General features: G+C 40.2%; 1 protein-coding gene across 3 annotated transcripts in view; it reads left to right on the top strand.

Moving 5' to 3' along the window:
* SRGAP1 (SLIT-ROBO Rho GTPase activating protein 1) overlaps window positions 1-17,577 on the top strand; it is a 153,570-nt gene that overhangs the window by 114,623 nt on the left and 21,370 nt on the right. For 2 of the 3 annotated variants that reach the window (XM_072862809.1, XM_072862817.1), the window contains 5 exons: window positions 2,305-2,332; window positions 4,847-4,949; window positions 8,624-8,684; window positions 8,847-8,924; window positions 10,464-10,598. In XM_072862809.1, the coding sequence (XP_072718910.1) occupies window positions 2,305-2,332; window positions 4,847-4,949; window positions 8,624-8,684; window positions 8,847-8,924; window positions 10,464-10,598 (405 nt within the window). Of the gene's footprint in view, window positions 1-2,304; window positions 2,333-4,846; window positions 4,950-5,459; window positions 5,494-8,623; window positions 8,685-8,846; window positions 8,925-10,463; window positions 10,599-17,577 lie in introns of all 3 variants that reach the window. The other variant, XM_072862827.1, reaches the window with a different exon arrangement.

Raw genomic sequence — 17,577 nt, forward strand, 5'->3', positions numbered from 1 at the left:
TAGAAATGAATTTGTAGGAAGTGAACTGCTCCCCTGCTCCACTCAAACTGCCTTTTCTGGAAACTTTCATGTCAGCAAGACAGCAGACAAATAACACAGGGTGCTGGAGAGTGGGGGGAGCAGGAGAGGGTTGTCTGAACTACAGGTTTTCCTTTGGCACCCTCTCTTGCTTTTATTCAAACCTGTACAGTGTAAGGATGTAGGCTGAATAAATCCAGATTCCAGTCTGGTGTCCACAACGTTGACAGCATTTGGCTTCTGTTCCAGTTCATCACCTGCCTACTACAGTCTGTTGCTGTTTATGGACACAGCAGATACATATTCATGGTCTGCACAAGGGAGATAGATGAAGTGCTCTGTGCTGAGTCTGCGTCTACAGATTTGGAAAAGTAAATGAGAAATACTCAAATGAAATTGATACTAAACATAGGAAGCACACTGATACTTATATTAATTCTGACCCAAGGCTCATCTATTGAATGAACAAATGAACAAAGCAGAGGGAAATGCAAGAAAGAGAATAAGCAGTTGTAAAAGAAATTGCCTCTGTGTCCCAGATAGTTTTTGCCCTAATTGTTAAATATCAGAGATGCGTTTAAAATCCCCCAGACTCTGGATTGGTAACATCTTTTGTTTTACTAGCATTTGTTACTGGCATTCTTAGTCTCAATGAACTTCCCTTGGTTACAGGAGTAGGGAGAAGTCCCTGGCTTACCCTTTTTCTTTCTTAGGTTATTTTACGTACTCTTCTTTCATCCCTCTTTTTCACCACTCTAAAACAGATGCCAACAATCTTTACATGTCTTATAAATGCCAGAGATTTTTCCCAGAGCTTATTCTTTGTGCCACCTTCTGTGGATCCCCACTCTTCTGGTACTGCAAAATACATTTTCAGATTAGGGTGTTCAGTACTGTGCAGTATTTTAGGTGCATCTGGACATTGCCACGAAACATTGTTTTGCATATCACTGTTTTTTGTTCTTTCTGCAGTCAAGACAAGCTTTTTTGGTGTCACTTTCAAATTGAGCGGTGTGCTTAGACCTAGCCCAGGTGATGCTCAGAGTGATTTTCAGAGTCAGTATAATTATCTGTTGTTCTGTTAGCTGCATAGGTGTTTAATTCTTTCTTCCCTAATATCTTACTTGAACCTGTTAATACTGAATTTCATTTGCCATTGTGTGTCCTGTTCCTTAACATGGTTAAGCCCCTCTGAAGGGCTTCACAGTTTTGTCAGGACTTGATACAAACAGTATTTCAGTCATCTGCACAATATTCTGCCTCCTCAGCTGCTGTGATCTCCCCAAGACATTAATAAATGTATTATGTATTACGTAAATGGTCCTAATGGGAAGACTTGAGTAAATGACTGTTGCACTTTTGTCATGATGAAAAAATGCCATTTAATTCCACTCGGTTTCCCTTTTCTTCACTGGTTTTTGATCAATGAGAATATTTTGCCACTCAATCCATGGCTGTTAGTTGCTTTAGTCACCTCTTGTGAAGAAACTTACCAGGGGCCTTTGAAAGTCTAAGTAAATTAATTCAACTGATTCTCCTTTATCCAGTATTTTACTGACATGTTCAAAGAGTTCTAATAAATTAATAGGGCACAATCTCCCTTTGGGAAAACTGGACTGGTTGGAACTTATCATACCATGACCTTCCTACTGTTTCATTATTTTGCTTTTCATTATCATGAGTTGACACGGTGGACATGCCTGACTTACTGGTCTGTTGTTCTGCAAAGGTTACCCAGGAACCTTTCTGGAATACGGTATTTGCTTCTTTACAATTCTCCACAGTTCACTGTGGTGTTTCCTAGTGGCAGCGTTGTATGTTTTTTCCTGCAGTACACAGACAAAAGAGAGGAAAGAGTCTTCCAATAGCAAGCCATTGGTGTCTAGAGCTCTGTATTTTCAGCACTGAACAGGTTTAGGCACAAGGCACAAAGGGAGATGTAATCTAATCTTGGTGCAGCTCTATTTCCATACTGATTTAGCCACTAAAACACATGAGCACAAGTAATAGTAAAATTTACTTCAAATTATTTACAGTATCAAATGACTCTTTAATCTATGGGCAGGCTTCTTAAAAGTTGTTCCATAACATGGGTTATGTTTGTATTTTAAATGTAACTGTGGAGATGGTAGATAACTGCACTGTCCTGTTTGTTGTATAATTGTGTATCTTTTGCTTGTAACATGAAAGTTAGGGTTAAAAGTAATTTGCCAAGCGTAATTTAGGTACAAAAAAATCTACCTAAAACCTGCAAATGATTGTTTCCTGTTGATTGAACTTTTCTAGGTCACAGGGCTGAATACATGACAACAAGGTAAGATATTTTCATTTGACTTGATTAGAGTTACAAATGTAATAAAATCTTAGAAATTACAAATTTTAGAATAAGTTCGTAAGGGTATGTAACGTTGTTGTTGCTGCTGTTACATAAATTGTGTACGGACCCTGTATGTTTTAACATTCAGCATTTCTGTTTCTGCATGCTGATGTGCAAAGGACCAGACTGTTAATCTTCCTCATTCTTGTGAGCTGCTTAGGCCAGTGTCAAGGGTGAGACAAGTTGGGAGATCCTTGAAAATATTTGTGAATCACACATCAAATTTGGAAGTTGCAGGGGGCTTTTTGGTGCTAGAAAATAAATCTCTTTCAGTTGCTAGAGATACCTTGCCTCTCATGGTTTGTAATTCACTTGGTCAGGATACACAGTTCAGAAGCACCTGATACAGAGATTAATTTAGGGGATAGGCTGCATCTTTGATAACCTAGCTCTGGATAGGAGTACCTACCTCTCCCAGTATCCATGTATTCAATACCTAAGTGGGTCTATTTATTCACAGAAGAAAAGGGATACAGTGTTAGATCTCCCTGCTTTTAGCAGCACGTACTTTTTCTGTTGTGTAGTGCTACACCTGCAACGCTGCCTCCAGACATGAACACAGAAGAGCACGCTGCAGCCCCCAGGGTATCAGACTGTGGGGGGGCAATGGTAACTGTTTGGATTTGCAGCTGCTTCTTGTGTGTATCACTGCTACGGGCACCACCCTCCTCGTCCTGGTGACAGCAGGAACATCCAGCCCAGCTTTCCTGGTCTCACCCTTCCCTCCCCTTTCCATGCAATACATCCTTGCTCAATGCCTTCTCTTTCTTCATTTTGCTTCCTGGACAGGGATGGCCTTGCCACCACCCCTTATCTTTGGATTTAAAAAAAAAAAAGTCTTGCCCTCCCAGCTGAGAAGTTTGGATCCAGCTCTGCCTCTGCCTTTGCTGGACCACTTGGTTTTGTATAAATTCTTCTTCCTGGCCCCCATATTCCTGGGGACATCTCTACAGACCAGCCTTTCTCCCACCACTCCGTGGTCCATTTTAGGTCTGTAAAGCTGGACTTGTTCACCTTCTTTCCTTACCTTCTGTGGTAACAAACAGAGCATTCTTCCCAATTGCTGACATTAATTCTGAGACCTGTGCCTTTAACTCTACCCTCAGATGCTACCAGGAATGCATGGAAGTCAGCAAGCTTATGAGAAAAACGTTTTCTTGATTCCAAAGCAGGTGACTCATCAGGCTCACATCATCCTAAATTCCCTGCTCTGTAAGCAGCTGAAAGAAGATGATGGATTTAGGCAATGATTGCACCTTAGTAAAGTGGGGGAGCAGCTTGAAGCCATCTTGCCTCCTGTCTTCTCACAGCTGGTAACTTAGAGGAGGCTCTGAGGGAGCAGGGCCTGCCCATCCATTCCTCGGCACCAGTTCCCCCGCTCCAGCTGGGACCTGCCTATTGCCCCAAGGTTCAGTTAAGTTTCCAGACTGTAAGACATGCAAATGGAAATGTTCCTCAAGGTTGAAGTTAAATTGTAGAAGGGAAGAGGGTACCTTTAAAGATGAGTTTAAAATAGCAGGTAGTCCCAAACAGACTAAAGTCCCACCACTTAATGTTTTATGCATTATCGTTCTTCACGTTCCCTCAAAACATTTGATTTTTTGCTAATTCCTGAAAACCCCATAGAAACATTGGTCTGCTGGTGCAGGGGAACTAGGGAAGCTGATGGCATGCAGAGTGCCCTGACATTCACAGAATAAATTGTGACCTAGAGAACAATATTTATTTCCTGTAATCTCTTTCAGTTGTAGTCATCACATGTGTAACACACTAGGTAAATGTTTTGCAGACCAAAGTTTTGTGTGTTCTTCCTTTTTTTGCATTATGCTGCTTTTGTTTATTTGTTTCAAGTTGATGATACTCTTTTAATTCCTTTGGCTAATTTGCAAGGTGTTTCTTTTCTTGTGTGAAGATGTTGGTGGTTGGATGTGGAAAGCTAAAGCTGTTTAACCTTCCTGGCTCTAGTTGAAAATGCAGACGGTTTGGTTTTGAAGCATCTTAGGAGTGTGCTGAGCAGCTTTAATTTGCATTTGAAGCTTCTCCAGCATGAAGCAACTTTTCTGCTTGATAAGAGGTGCTTCGAGTGGCCTGCGTTCTGCCGCGGCTGGCAGGATGAATTCCAGTGGTTGCTGCACATTTCATGCATGACCGCAACAAAAAAGGCCATTCCAATTGTGCAGTGTTTGGAATGAATGTATATGGTAAAACTGCAAAGCAGGGATTCATAAAGAATGTCAATATTTCTCCATAATTAATGCGTTTTTAATGGGGGAGTTCTCCACTCTTTAATCACTGTTACACTTAAATTTGATGGAAAGTCTTTGTTTGATAAGTACTGTGTTTATTTCTCCCTTTACAATGTTCTGTTGTTTTGCCATGAGCTTACAGACATTTCATTTTATTGTGTGACTGAATTCTACCTTGCTCAGTAATCATATTCCCTTCCCTTAGGCCTCCAAATCTTCCCCCTAAGCCCCAGAAACACAGGAAGCCCAGACCCCGATCACAGTATAGTGCTAAGTTGTTTAATGGTGATTTGGAGTCATTCATCAAGGTACTGGCACCAGCCACCCCAGTGGCTGATCTCGACACTTCTTACTATAATGGTCACCACCTCACGTGAGCTGAGGCAGATCATTATGTTTAAGTCTGTCCTGGGGCTCTTTTCTTTCCCGGTTGATCAATATAATACTTCCTGAAGTCAGAGGGAAAGAGGGGGATTCATTTCTCACATTAGCCTCCCTACGATTCTGTTAATCAAGTAGGGATAGTATTGGCAGCCTGGTTTTATTAGGAAACTTAGCATCATGTAGAAGACAGGATGTAGTGGTGCATCCCACAACTTAGCACAATTTCCTGCTTGCCATTTTCATTACAGTCAGTATTCAAAGTCTGTGGAGAAGCAGTATTGCCCTGGGTTTGATATCCAGCTTTTGATTTCCTATGACTTTAGGAATTTATTATATTGTGTGAAATTGTGATCACCGCTATTCTGGATCTTGTATCTTTGCTGTATTTACTATCTTCTTCTTTCTCATACTTTTATTTCTAATAATGCTTCTAGCCGAGGCCGAAGGAACTCTCACACAAGACATCAGGTATAGTTCTGGTGACAAGAGAACGATCTCTGCCTCGCTCTCGGGTTGCATTCATGCCTGGCTCAAAATTAGTTCTTTCAAAGACCTGGAGGGAGAAGTTTGCATTAAGAAATTCGTGTACGAATACAGCAGGCAAAACTGAACCAGAGCACAACTCTGGAGTGGTTGTATTCTTAAACAGTGGATATTTCCTTACTCATTAACAAGCACCTGCCCACCACAGTCACTTAGTGCCTCTGGACACTAGCTGACAGAACTAAGGGAAAGAAATCTTCAAAAAATATGTATCAATACATTTTTAAATGCAGTGAATGAAATTCTGACTGCAAGCTTTGTGAACTGGGTTTGAATGTTACAGGGATTTTTTTTTTCTTCCTGTGCAGCATAGCTAGCGGCAAATATTTTGCACAACAAATTCTGTGCTCAGTGGCACCATACCAGTTTAGCTGTCTTTGAATCAAGTGTTCAGCCACCCTCAGTACAGCTATAGGGAAAACTATTATTATTATGCAGGCAGTGCTGTGAGGTGCGAAGACTTTCAGGAAATCATCACATGACGCAACAGATGAATATCATGAACAGTGTCTTGCTCAAGGATGAAAATTAGCAAAGAAGCAGAACTCCCACAACAAAAAAGCCCCTGGCTTAGAGAAGCACAGAGCAAATAGGAGAAATGGTACCCCATCATTTTCCCTCACAGAGAAGAGGGTTATGCTACATGGCAGTGTGGGTGGCAGGGCTTACTTGCAAGTGAAGAGTACTACATAGTTAGTATTTCAAAAGGAAAGAGGAAAAGAAAGCTGGTAGCCTTATGACAGATTTGCCAGTGTGGGAGCTAACCTAGGAAAGCATCCCTGCCCAAAGACCATGTCATTCCTGATAGGGATGAGTCATTTTGATTACAAAAGCATTACAGCTAGTGAAATACGGTATTACACCAAAATGCTTTTTTGTTACATTTTTGCATCGTAAGAAATGATATTAGTCCCAAACATACATTCACTAACTATATACATCAGATTACATTCACAGCAGTGGTAGAGTCACTGTTCTTGACATTTCACCAACACAGATTGTTACTTCAAGTTACTTTCCTGTCATTAGATCCAAAATCCAAAGCTGTTAGTTTAGATTATTTCAGGGAATTACTTAACTACAAAGTTGTGCGTGGTTCTGAACAGGTTCTCCAAAACCAGATTTGAAAGTAATTTTTTTTTTTTTGTAATTTCTTACTGCAAACACTATCTTTTCTGAGGCTTTACATTCTTTGCATGAACCAGTGTACTAACAGGAGATACGGGTGCATGTTGTGCATGTTTTCTAATACTCTGCTTTTTAGAAGAGCCAGGCTGTTCAGTGTTGGTGAAGACGACAGTATTCCTGGGTTTAGGAACTGACCTGTTCCATGGGGGTTTTTTTTATTCAGCTGTTACTGAATCATGACACAACTCAAACAGAAAATGCTCATCCAGACATTACTGGTTCTTGGGTAGCCAGTCTTTGCTAGGTTTTAAATTAAAAGACAAACAAGCCACAATTTAAATAGCATAACTCACAGTACAGTCTTTTGTAAGCCCCACTAAAACAACATGGAATACAGGGAAGATCAGGGGTTAGGTTATCTCAGGAAGTGCATTGTTTCATTGCTTCACTTTATTTTTCAAACTTTTTTTAGTAGTTGGCTTTTCTTCTACATGGGTTTAACTCATAAACTTCCCATTAGTGTAATTTAGCATGAAAATGAAGGACTAGTTTGTAAGAGGAAATGGGTATTCTGAGTTACAGGGTGCTTTTGAATTCATGGTTTTGTAATACAGGTTGGCTTTATATTAAACTTTCAAATGAATTAGTCAATTCTCTGAGTGCTTACATATTTGAAATTCATTTGGAAAGAAAAATTATAGCTTCCAAGACAAGAATTTCAAAGGTACCTATTATTTATGAAACAGTAATTTTTCCAGCATAAGCACCAACTTTTCTAAATAATTTTTAATCGTATGATTTGTGTCTTTAATAGATATTTGATGACTTGTAGTCATTAATATGCTTGGGGTAAAACATCCATTTTTTAAAGTGCCAAAACACACAGACGAAGGACTGTGACAGTTCTTTTGGAAAATCGTCAGTTTAAAACAAAAAGACAAATAACTCACTGAAAATTAGTGTATAGTTATCTTTTCCCCCTACCATCACAAGCGTTTTTTTCTCCTTTATTAAAACACCTCTACTTAACTGAAGATGTAGCTGTAGGCCTGCTGCTGTATCATGGCTGAGCCCAGGAGCTTTGATTCTGGTGGGGAGGTATAGGCTGTGACCTCCCTTTCCCAATGCCTTGTGCCTACAGAAGAGGCAGCTGAACCATGTGCTCAGCTCAAAGTGGCTGCAGGTCACCACCCAGTGTATTACCAGCCTGAAACAGTGTGCCAGGCCATCATCTGCCCTATGTTAGGACACGCAAATCAGCAGAGCACGTAGGAGTGCTCGCAGGTCGGGAGGGGGACACCTGGTACCTCATGCAATGTCATTTGGTGCCTCTTCTCCAAGAACATTTCTGATAGTCCAGCAGGTCCAGAAAAGGCCTTGTCAACTGTTTGTGATCAACATTTTTTACCAAAAAAAAAAAAAACCAAACCCCACCTCGAGGAATTAGGTCCTGTGTAATCAGGTCCATGTAGGATTTTCTCCACCAGGAAAAGAAAGGTAAGTTAAATGGATGCGGAGGGATCATCATCATCATGAATTATTATTGTTAATAATAAACTTTTTTAAAGGCAAAGTCACTGCTTTAACTCATTTTGCTTCAAAAATCTAAAACACATGCATGAGCTTAGATGTCACATACAGTGTTAGCCAGATATGGTGGCAGAGGTAGAGAATGAAGTCTCTGAATTTCCCGATTCAATGATTTTAATGAAGAACCGTAATCCTTTCTCTTCACCTGTTCCTTTCCCTCCCTCTCTAAATGGGAAGAGAACTCTGTTAGAAATGATATTTTTTCTTACATGTTTTTTTGCCAGCACTGTATGTCCATCTGGATTGACCAAGAAAATACATTTTCACATTCGGTCCAGAGTAGGGAGGTGTCCTCTTTCCGATCTGCAGTTCACTCTTTCTGCTCTTGTTTTTCCAGGATTCAGGACAAGTCATTCCTCTCATCGTGGAAAGCTGTATCAGATTTATCAATTTATATGGTAAGCTGTGAAACAGACTATGTCATTTCATTATTGCCCTGACTTTTTTGTGTATGTTTTGCATAATGCATTTACCACCACAGCTTTGTTTTTAAAATAGAGATTAAAAGTATTTTAAAAACTAGATTCAGTTCTCACCATTGTCTCCCATCTTTGCTGCAGGTCTTCAGCATCAGGGAATTTTTAGAGTGTCTGGTTCCCAGGTGGAAGTCAATGATATTAAAAATTCATTTGAGAGAGGTAATTGCATTTTCATTTATTCGAGCACCTTAATATCTGACATTTAAAAATCTTTTAAATTCTAATTACTTTCTTGGCTGTTTAAGCAGTTTGTATGCACTTTGTGTACTGCACCTAAAACTTTGCACTGTCATATGCTTAAAGATGAAGTATAATGATGACGTGTATGTTTTTCCTCTGTTATGTCCTAGGAGCTTGAGGTTGTTTTTCATATTGTTTAGACGAGGCATATGACTTGAATCAACTGTAAACTTTAGTCTTTTGTTAATGATAAACTGCAAATAATAGTTTGTCTACATTTTATTTTAAAGATCCTCAGAAAGGAAAGATTATGGTTTTTAATTAGATTCAAGAGACTACTGAATGCAATTTGAGAACCCTGTTACTTGACCTTCTGGAATACGAGTGCTCAACTTTCTGGTCCCTCTGCCAAAGTGGCATCACAATCAATGAGAATACAGGCTGTGAAAGGGTCATTCCATTTTCAACCACTGTTTTCATTCCCAAAGGAAACTTCAGCCCCAGAGGAGGAATTACGGGAAAGATACCAGGAAGTGAAAACAGCTTTTTAAACATGAGTGGCTTGCAACACCCAGCCTAGGATTGCTCTGCTAGGGGAGCCAGGATCCAGCAATCCCCTAATTGTGTTAAAACAATACTAGTTACAATTTTTTAAAAATCTTACATTCTCTTTTCTTGGGTCTTAGAAGCTGGTTTTTTAATTTCCAGAAAAACCTTTTGCAGATCATCTGCTAATGAGAAAACCCTTAGAGCAATAAGTCTTGTGACTAAAAGCATGAAAAAATATGCACAGTATTTTTTTTGTCCCCAAGATTAGTTATATATCTTGTGAAACCTGATCTCATCTTTGACAAGATAGGTGAAGCAGCTGTTTTTACACACTAAGTGAAGCCACATCCTCCTATTCTCCAGCATTTAAATCTGCCTTATTGTTAACTGCTTCTCCTAAGCAGTGTTATTGTGGAAGATTCATACATTTTAGTGTTTCAAAATAAAGATTAAGTCTTTAAAATTACATGTAGTTCAGTCACGGCTGATGTTTCAGTTAGGGTTTCAGTTCCTATACAGTGTTTTCACAGAATGGTTGCACATATTCCTGAATGTTTTAATTTTTCAGAGTGAAGACAGATTTCCAATTCAAAGAGTTATCTAACTCAATTTCCTTTATGTAAGCTCCCAAAGAATAGCCTGAGAAACCCTATTCAGTTAAGAACACTTGGCTTTTTTATTTTACTAACTGTAAATCACAACATGTCCATAAATACCTAGTTGGAAGTTCAGGACCTAAGAGATCACTAGGTTATGTAATTTAAAGGAAGCTTTATTTAGGCTGCCAGTTTTAGTTTAATCATAGCCTGGGATTTCTAAATCAGTGTTTATTATCTTACTTGAATGCTTGCATTGCCACCTCCCACACACTAAAAACAAAAAACCCCAGAAACGTCACTCAGTTATAAAAATGTTGCATGCAAGAATGTTCCTGCATGTGTGTTTCATTCACTTTATTTACTTTTTAAGGTGAAAATCCTTTGGCAGATGACCAAAGTAACCATGACATTAACTCAGTTGCTGGAGTACTGAAGCTCTATTTCCGAGGGCTGGAAAATCCTGTCTTTCCTAAGGAAAGATTTAATGATCTTATTTCTTGTATCAGTAAGTAGAAATCTCTGTTTCTTTCTCAATAGAATTTTACTTTCATATATACAGTAGCAGCCTGAAAAAAGAGCTAACTTCACAGATTTTTCTGAGACAATTTGTTTGACAGTCTGGGTCAGTTATTAGTCATACTTGCAGCTGTGGTTGTTCCCTTTTTCCAGTGGGATTAATATACAGTACAACTCTTTGTTTAGTAGAGCAGGAAGAATATTTTTTTGTATACAAGAGATAGCTAAATTTAAACGCATTATTATTTTCCTCTGTGCACTGGGGCAGGCAGAAGGGGATGAAGTCATGACTGTGCAAACAGAGTATGTTACTTTCCACAAAGGTTTTCATGCCCCGCAGCTTGGAGTCAGCACTGGTGAATAAGTAACTAACTACTCGACATTGTGTGGTTCTGGACCTTTATTGTGCTCAGCTTAAAACCCCCGATCCAACTGGCAGGAAAATCCTTCAGTGCAGGAATGGAGGGGAGCATCTGAGTGTTGTCTGCGGAAGAGCCCGGTCTGCCTTCCAACACACAAGTTGTAATGGGATGCCTTGGAGGAGCATTGCATAGGTCTGTGCGCTGGTGGTGTTCATAGCCAGACAGAGAGGTTGTAGTAATTTAGGAAGTTCTCAGTGAACGAGTGAATTGCTCTGGCATGCATGAAACCTCCTCCAGTTCACAGATCCCTGCAGATGTTGAGGAGGGGTGAGGCCAAGCCAACCATCAGTAGGCTTACCGTTCCCTGTGGGTCCATTAGAAGTGGTCAGAGGTGCTAGCTTTGTGGAAGAATTTCCTCCTTTCAACCTTTCCTTTATGACTTGCCTTCTGCAGCCGAATGGAGAAAGAGGCAGTTTCACAGGTAACAAGGGCCAGTCCTTTGGGATATTAATTAGGGCAGGCTCTCTCCAAACTGTGTTATTTTGGCAAAGAGGTCTCAGCCCAGCAGGCAGGACCACAGATCGATGTGTGCACAGTGTCTTGGGCTGGCCATCAGACGGGCTTTTCTGCTCCCTGCTGGGCGAACCCAATGTGTGTGGTTTCCTTCCCACATAGGGAGGATTGCAGTAATTCAGCCTGGAGGTTACAAATCCGTGGATCACTCTGACCAGGTCTATGTGCAATATATTGTGTTTCGTTTTTTGCAGGGTTTTCTGCAGCTGTTGCTATTTACAGACTCGGTGGTACTGAGGAGTCCTGAAGGACCTCAAACCCGCAGTTTAACAGTCTGATGCCTGATGCTGAGGGGGACATTGTCTCTTTAGGAAACATATTCTTGGTTCTGGCTGAGTTCAGCTTTAGCTAACTGCAGTGCCGCAGCCCAGGAAATGTCTGCAAGTCATAGAAATTGAAATCTAAAAAGAGATCGTTTTGACTGAGTGATTTTGTGCATGACAGGGATGATGGAACTTTACCTAATAATCCTGCACTGATTTCCATAACTTCTGGATGAATTAAAGCATGTCTGCTGGAAAAATGTATTGATTTAATGGCTTCAGTTGACAGAAAACCTACCACATTCTTGGATAAGCTGTTCAAATGATTAATCACTGTCATCGTTAAACATTTGTACCAGATTTCCTTTTCAAAATTTCCGCTGTCAGATTCTGCCCATTGTATCTCTTTATGACTTTATTATTTTGACTAAGCATTAAGAAAAATAGAAATGGTGGTTCTTATATGTGGAGATGGTATTGCACTCTGCTGTATTGAAGAGCTTTAAATAGAATTGTAAAATACCAAGAATGAGTTATTCAGCTTACAGAGATTATACAAGTGAGTGCTTAGGAGATGCAAAAATATTTGCCCAAACCAACCTTTTAAATGTGTTCCAAGAAGAGGAACCCAGATGAGTTTCCATTCACCATTGAAGCTTCTGAACTGAAAACAGGATGGGGTATTTGGAAAGAGGGGTAGAAGTTCAATGGACTGAGTATGTGTACACGGCACCTGTGCAGGCGGGAGAGATTCACCATCCTCTCAGAGCATCACTGTCTGAGAGGGATCCAGTTCAGTTATCTTAATAACAAAATGGTCTTTTGTTATTAAGAACTTCAAGGAAAATGGCAATGACTACTAGATCCCTAGTGTTAGGCCTTGGTTTCCCTATAGGATGTCCAGCTATTGCATGTTCAAGGTAGGCAGCGGATTATTTTCTTGAAGAAGAGTCGACAACCTTTTTTTTAAATAATAGTATCATCCAGCAGAGCTGAAATAAGTAACAACCAATAGCCTGGAACAAAGTCACTGCTTTTCCCAGCCACATTTTTAAATGGGACAGTTATTGGGAAAGAGATGTTGCCATCTGATCCTGGTTTAGACTGGCTGTTCTCTGAGGCTGTCATAAGTCTGGATTATCATCTCTACAACAGCTTGTCAAAACGAGGTGTAATGACTGAGTAGTTCTGCTAGGTTTGACTTCTGCTATTGCTGTTACAGAAGAAAGCAGAGGATTTTCTTCCTGATGATGTGTTGTAAGAGTCCCACATCTGTTTCTGGCAGGTTTTGAAGGAAGCCAGGGGAGCATGATTTTGTTGTTGTTGTTTGGTTTGGTTTCCACAAGGTTATCTTTCGGGGCACTCTGAAATGGTATGTCAATGCCTTCTTTCAGCAGAGGGAGGAGAGGTGAGTTTGGAACATGGAAGGACAAAAGGGGTTTTCTCTTTGAGCGCATTGGGGTGTGTTTAGTTTTTGTTGTTGCAGTGGGGGTTTTGAATGTGGCGTGAGCAGAGAAAGAAACTTTCTTGTGCCTTGCACCCACAGCCAGCCCCAGAACCGCATGCTGGAAACAGTGTGTCTGCATCTTCTGATTATCTGAGAAGCCTGAGGTGGAGTGTTTTTGCAGCTGTGTACCTAGTCTATGAGCTTCATTAAGTGGCCCGCTACTTCCAGGAAATAAGACGCATAAAACAACAAGCATTTCAGAATATACTACCTGTCACAGTTTAGTTTAAATAGCACCTATGTGGTACGTACTATCAAAAACTGTCTGTCTCAAAGACCCTTTCCATTGCTACCTTTTAACCTTAACGCTTTGATATCTTGCAAAAAGGAAGACACTCTAGGCCAGATTTTTCTTCCACTTCAGACTTTGAACGTGTCATAGTTGCGTTCGTTTCTTTTTCTGTGCTCATGTGGCCTCACATATTACGTATGTTGGTCTTCATGTTAATGGGAGCAGAGCCAGACTCCCTTTCTTCTGTGAGAACACATGTTACTGTAACTTCTTTAGATCACAATTGATATGTAAGGTCCAGAAAGCTTTCACATTTTTAATTAAGAGAGTTTAAATACTCTTAATTCATATTGCATTCACTATCTGATAAGCAGGAAAGAAATAAACATTAAGTTGTTTTCAAATATTTTTTTCAAGATAAATGTCAGTGTGGTTTTTTTAATCGTTGGCAGAAATTGTTATAAAACGGGGGAGGGAGAAAGCAAATTCATAAAGTTAATGTTCACATAAAACTGTAAAAGGGCAGAATGTCACACATTTTATATGGAAATGTAATGTTGCCGGTGAAAAACCCCTTGAAACTGAAGTACTTAGTTATGGATGTCAAGCATAATTGAGGCTACAGCTGCAAAATGAACCTTTCCTCAGTACAGCCACTGAGGAATTCCTTTGCATTTATGCATATATTTCCAAATGAAATAGAGCATTGTGATTTAATGCTTTCCCTTTTGCAAATACAGTGGAACAGTGCAAAATGACTGTGACTTTTAGGGTAATTTGTATTAATTAGACTCATGAGAACAATGTTATTCTGTTTGGGCTTATGAAACGGTTTAGATAAAATTTGGGCCAAATTATGACTTCTCCAGAGCAAGCATGAAAGGTAGGACAGAACGTAAAGAATCCATCTGATTACGGGCCATAATTCTGCATTCTCAGCAAAAGGAGTAGCTACTATTGGTCCCAGCAGCACTCGGCAATCCAGAGGGTAAAATAAGGTGGGGGGGGAAGGGAGGAGAGTTGCGCTGTACTTCTTTTCTGCCCCTTTGTAGAAACAAGTTGGGCCAAACACAAGCAAAATATTTGTAACAGGAGTTACTTGAAGGCAGAGGGTACTGAAGCTGTGCTGAGGACTGGCCATAATTCACCTTCACTGCTGGGGAACTGCAGTTCCTCTCCTGGTGTGAGTTCTTATACACGTGGATCACTTTTACATACATAGCTGTGCAATGCAGCAGCAGACACATCTCAGATATCCAAACAGTTTAGCTTCTGCTCAGGTCATTATAATTCTTCTTGATTCCATCTCCCTTGCCTTAAATTTGATATACTAAAATGCCAGGATGCATGGAAACTTACATCTTTTTTCCTTCTGATTTTTATCATTTCAATCCCTTGCTGCCAGCAGTGTCCATTTACCTAAAGGCATAAATATTATGGAAGGAAATTATTTTATTGCTTTTCCAGACTATTGCCCATTACCTAAAAAGTAAAAAACTATATTCTGAATTGTCAACTCTTCCTGAAAAAGTTTCAACAAAATGGCAACTGTTTCCTTCCCTAAGTGACAGTGGAGACCGTTGTGTTTGTCCTCCAGTAATGCGTTCTTAAATATATCTGAAAAAGCTGAAAGTGGCATTGCTGAGTTAATATATACATATCTTTGAGTTGGATTGGACCCATCTACCAAAGTGGAAAGAGGCACAAACTGTTAACTTCAGCACTAATACACATTCATGTAATTTACTTGTGAGCTGCAAATTGACCATAAAAATTACATCTGCAAGTGTAACTCAATCCTATTTGACGTTCAGCGGGTGTGTAAAATACGCATTAGGCATTCACTCTGTTACTAGTAGGCGCCGCTCCAAGTGGAAGTAGCGAGTGACCCCCACATAGAGATACCACATTGGATTTTATCCTTCAAAATAGTGGTCCTAAAGGAGGGAGATAGCTTACATTACCATTGTTTGCTTTCTTCTTCCTCCTTTGTGCTACCCTTGCCCGTGAAATATGCTTAGCTTGCACAGCCCTGGCTGTTAGTGTAGCACAATTCATTCATTGCTGACACCAGGTTTCTCCTTCCATGTGATCAAGAATATCTTCCCTTTGCAAAATGTTCGCATTTCTTTTGTTACTACTGAAATTGGCCCATGGAGGCTGCCTGTGAACAGAGAGTGGTAGAATAGACACAATCCAGAACTCATGTTTCTGAGCTCTGACTGCTCCCAGGCTGAATTTTCTCCTCGTTGGATGACCATGTCTCACCACCAGTGCAGGAGAGGTCATGTGTAGAACCACAACCAGGAAAAGTACAGTGCTTTTGTAGCATTTTTAACTAAACCAGAGTGATAAAGGTACATAGCTGTCCAGTTGGCCCAAAATATTTTGGAACCACCAGCAATTGCTCTCTTGCAAAAGTCTTTTGTTCTCCATCACCAAAGTGCTGCATTTATATATTTGAATATTTATTGCCTTTTACATGCTCCACTACTTCAGGATTATTGCTTAATTAAACTTCAATTTACATTTTCTTAATGTTATTTAGGATGAATGTATCCCTGTCTTCATTTATAATTTAGTTTTGTTTTATTTGTATTTGGGGGCTTGTGTTAGTAATTGTTTTCTCCCCCTTCAAGTTTCCTTTACTCTTCTGAGGCAAATTGTTCACTTTTGATCTGTTTCACTTTAGAGTCTGCTTTTGCAAAAACCTCATCATGAGTCACCAGGTGGTTAAAATGTGTTATTTCTTATGGAAGAGAAAAGTGGATATTCATTGATTCTGTGTGTCTCTGCAGTAAGCAAAGGTGACACCGCCTTTCCAGAACAGGTTCCAGTGTTCTTGGAGGCTGAAGATCACACCTTTTAAGGCTTGAGTAGCTAGGATTTATGCCTATCTCATGCTATTGAGAACTGGTCCTTAGCCCGTGGCTGACAAAGAGGCAGCTAGCTGATAAGTAATTCTTACATTTATGCAGTGACATTAGTCTCAGCTGGATTCATTCATTCAGTTCAAGGACAAGGAGCATTTGCAGAGGAAGTCTATGGGAGATCAATAAATAAATCTTTTCCAAGAGCAATGCAAGATTGCACCTCAAGAGATTTTCTTGTGGAGGTTGTGGTCTGCCTCTTTGGAGGATTTTATGACCAGGTCGGACAGACATGTCTCAGAGGTGATTAAGGTGAAGTCAAAGGGTGAGATTGTAGACTTAAATGATCTCTGAAGAGTCCTTCAAGCCCTCTGTTTTTCATTTTTTGTAGTAGCTGGTGGAGGCTCCTTAGATCCCAAACACCTCTGATGCTTAGATGCCTAGATAATTTTATGGATACACAGAAAACCAAGCTCCTTATATTATTAGGGTGCTTTGCGCCATTATTATCTGATAAAAATACATTAATAGTTCTGGGCACAGGTGCCCAGCTCTTCCACAGAGTGCTGTAGTCATGAAGCCCCAGAAGCTGGCCTCTTCCCCTTCTCTTGTTTCACCCCACAAATGTCTCCTGTGCTCTGGGCTGCACTGCAGCTCCACTTTGACAGGAGCACAGTGTTCCCATGCCAAACACCTTCTCGTCTGGCTGGCAGGAAACTCTCCTGTTTGTGGGCTTGACCCCCATGGCTGAGACGGGTCTGGAAGGCAGGAGTGTCAGGCTCAAAAAGTTTTGCTCTGCTCTGAGAACTGGGAACTAGAAAATAATAACCATTTCTATTTGTGATATTTACCTGACGGTAGTCTTGATTTGTGGTTGATATTCATGTGTCCTTCACACAGATCTCCCTTCCCTCCTTCACTGCATAGTCAGAAAAAGCACACTAGTTCTGACTGTGCTTGGCCTTGCCAGAGGCTTGTCCTGTTGCTTGTGTTTGGGAATGTGAGTCTCATCGTATCATTAGAGTAATGAACCAGTTTTCAAATCCCCTGATTTCTATTTCTGCTTGGCAGCTAATTGCATTATTGGGACAAGTCATGTAATATCAGCACTTCAGTTTTCTTAGCTGAGAAATGGGTAATACCTCACCGGGCGCTGAGGTA

This window comes from Ciconia boyciana, chromosome 1 (genome assembly GCF_034638445.1).
Source record: "Ciconia boyciana chromosome 1, ASM3463844v1, whole genome shotgun sequence".
Taxonomy (NCBI): Eukaryota; Metazoa; Chordata; class Aves; order Ciconiiformes; family Ciconiidae; genus Ciconia; species Ciconia boyciana.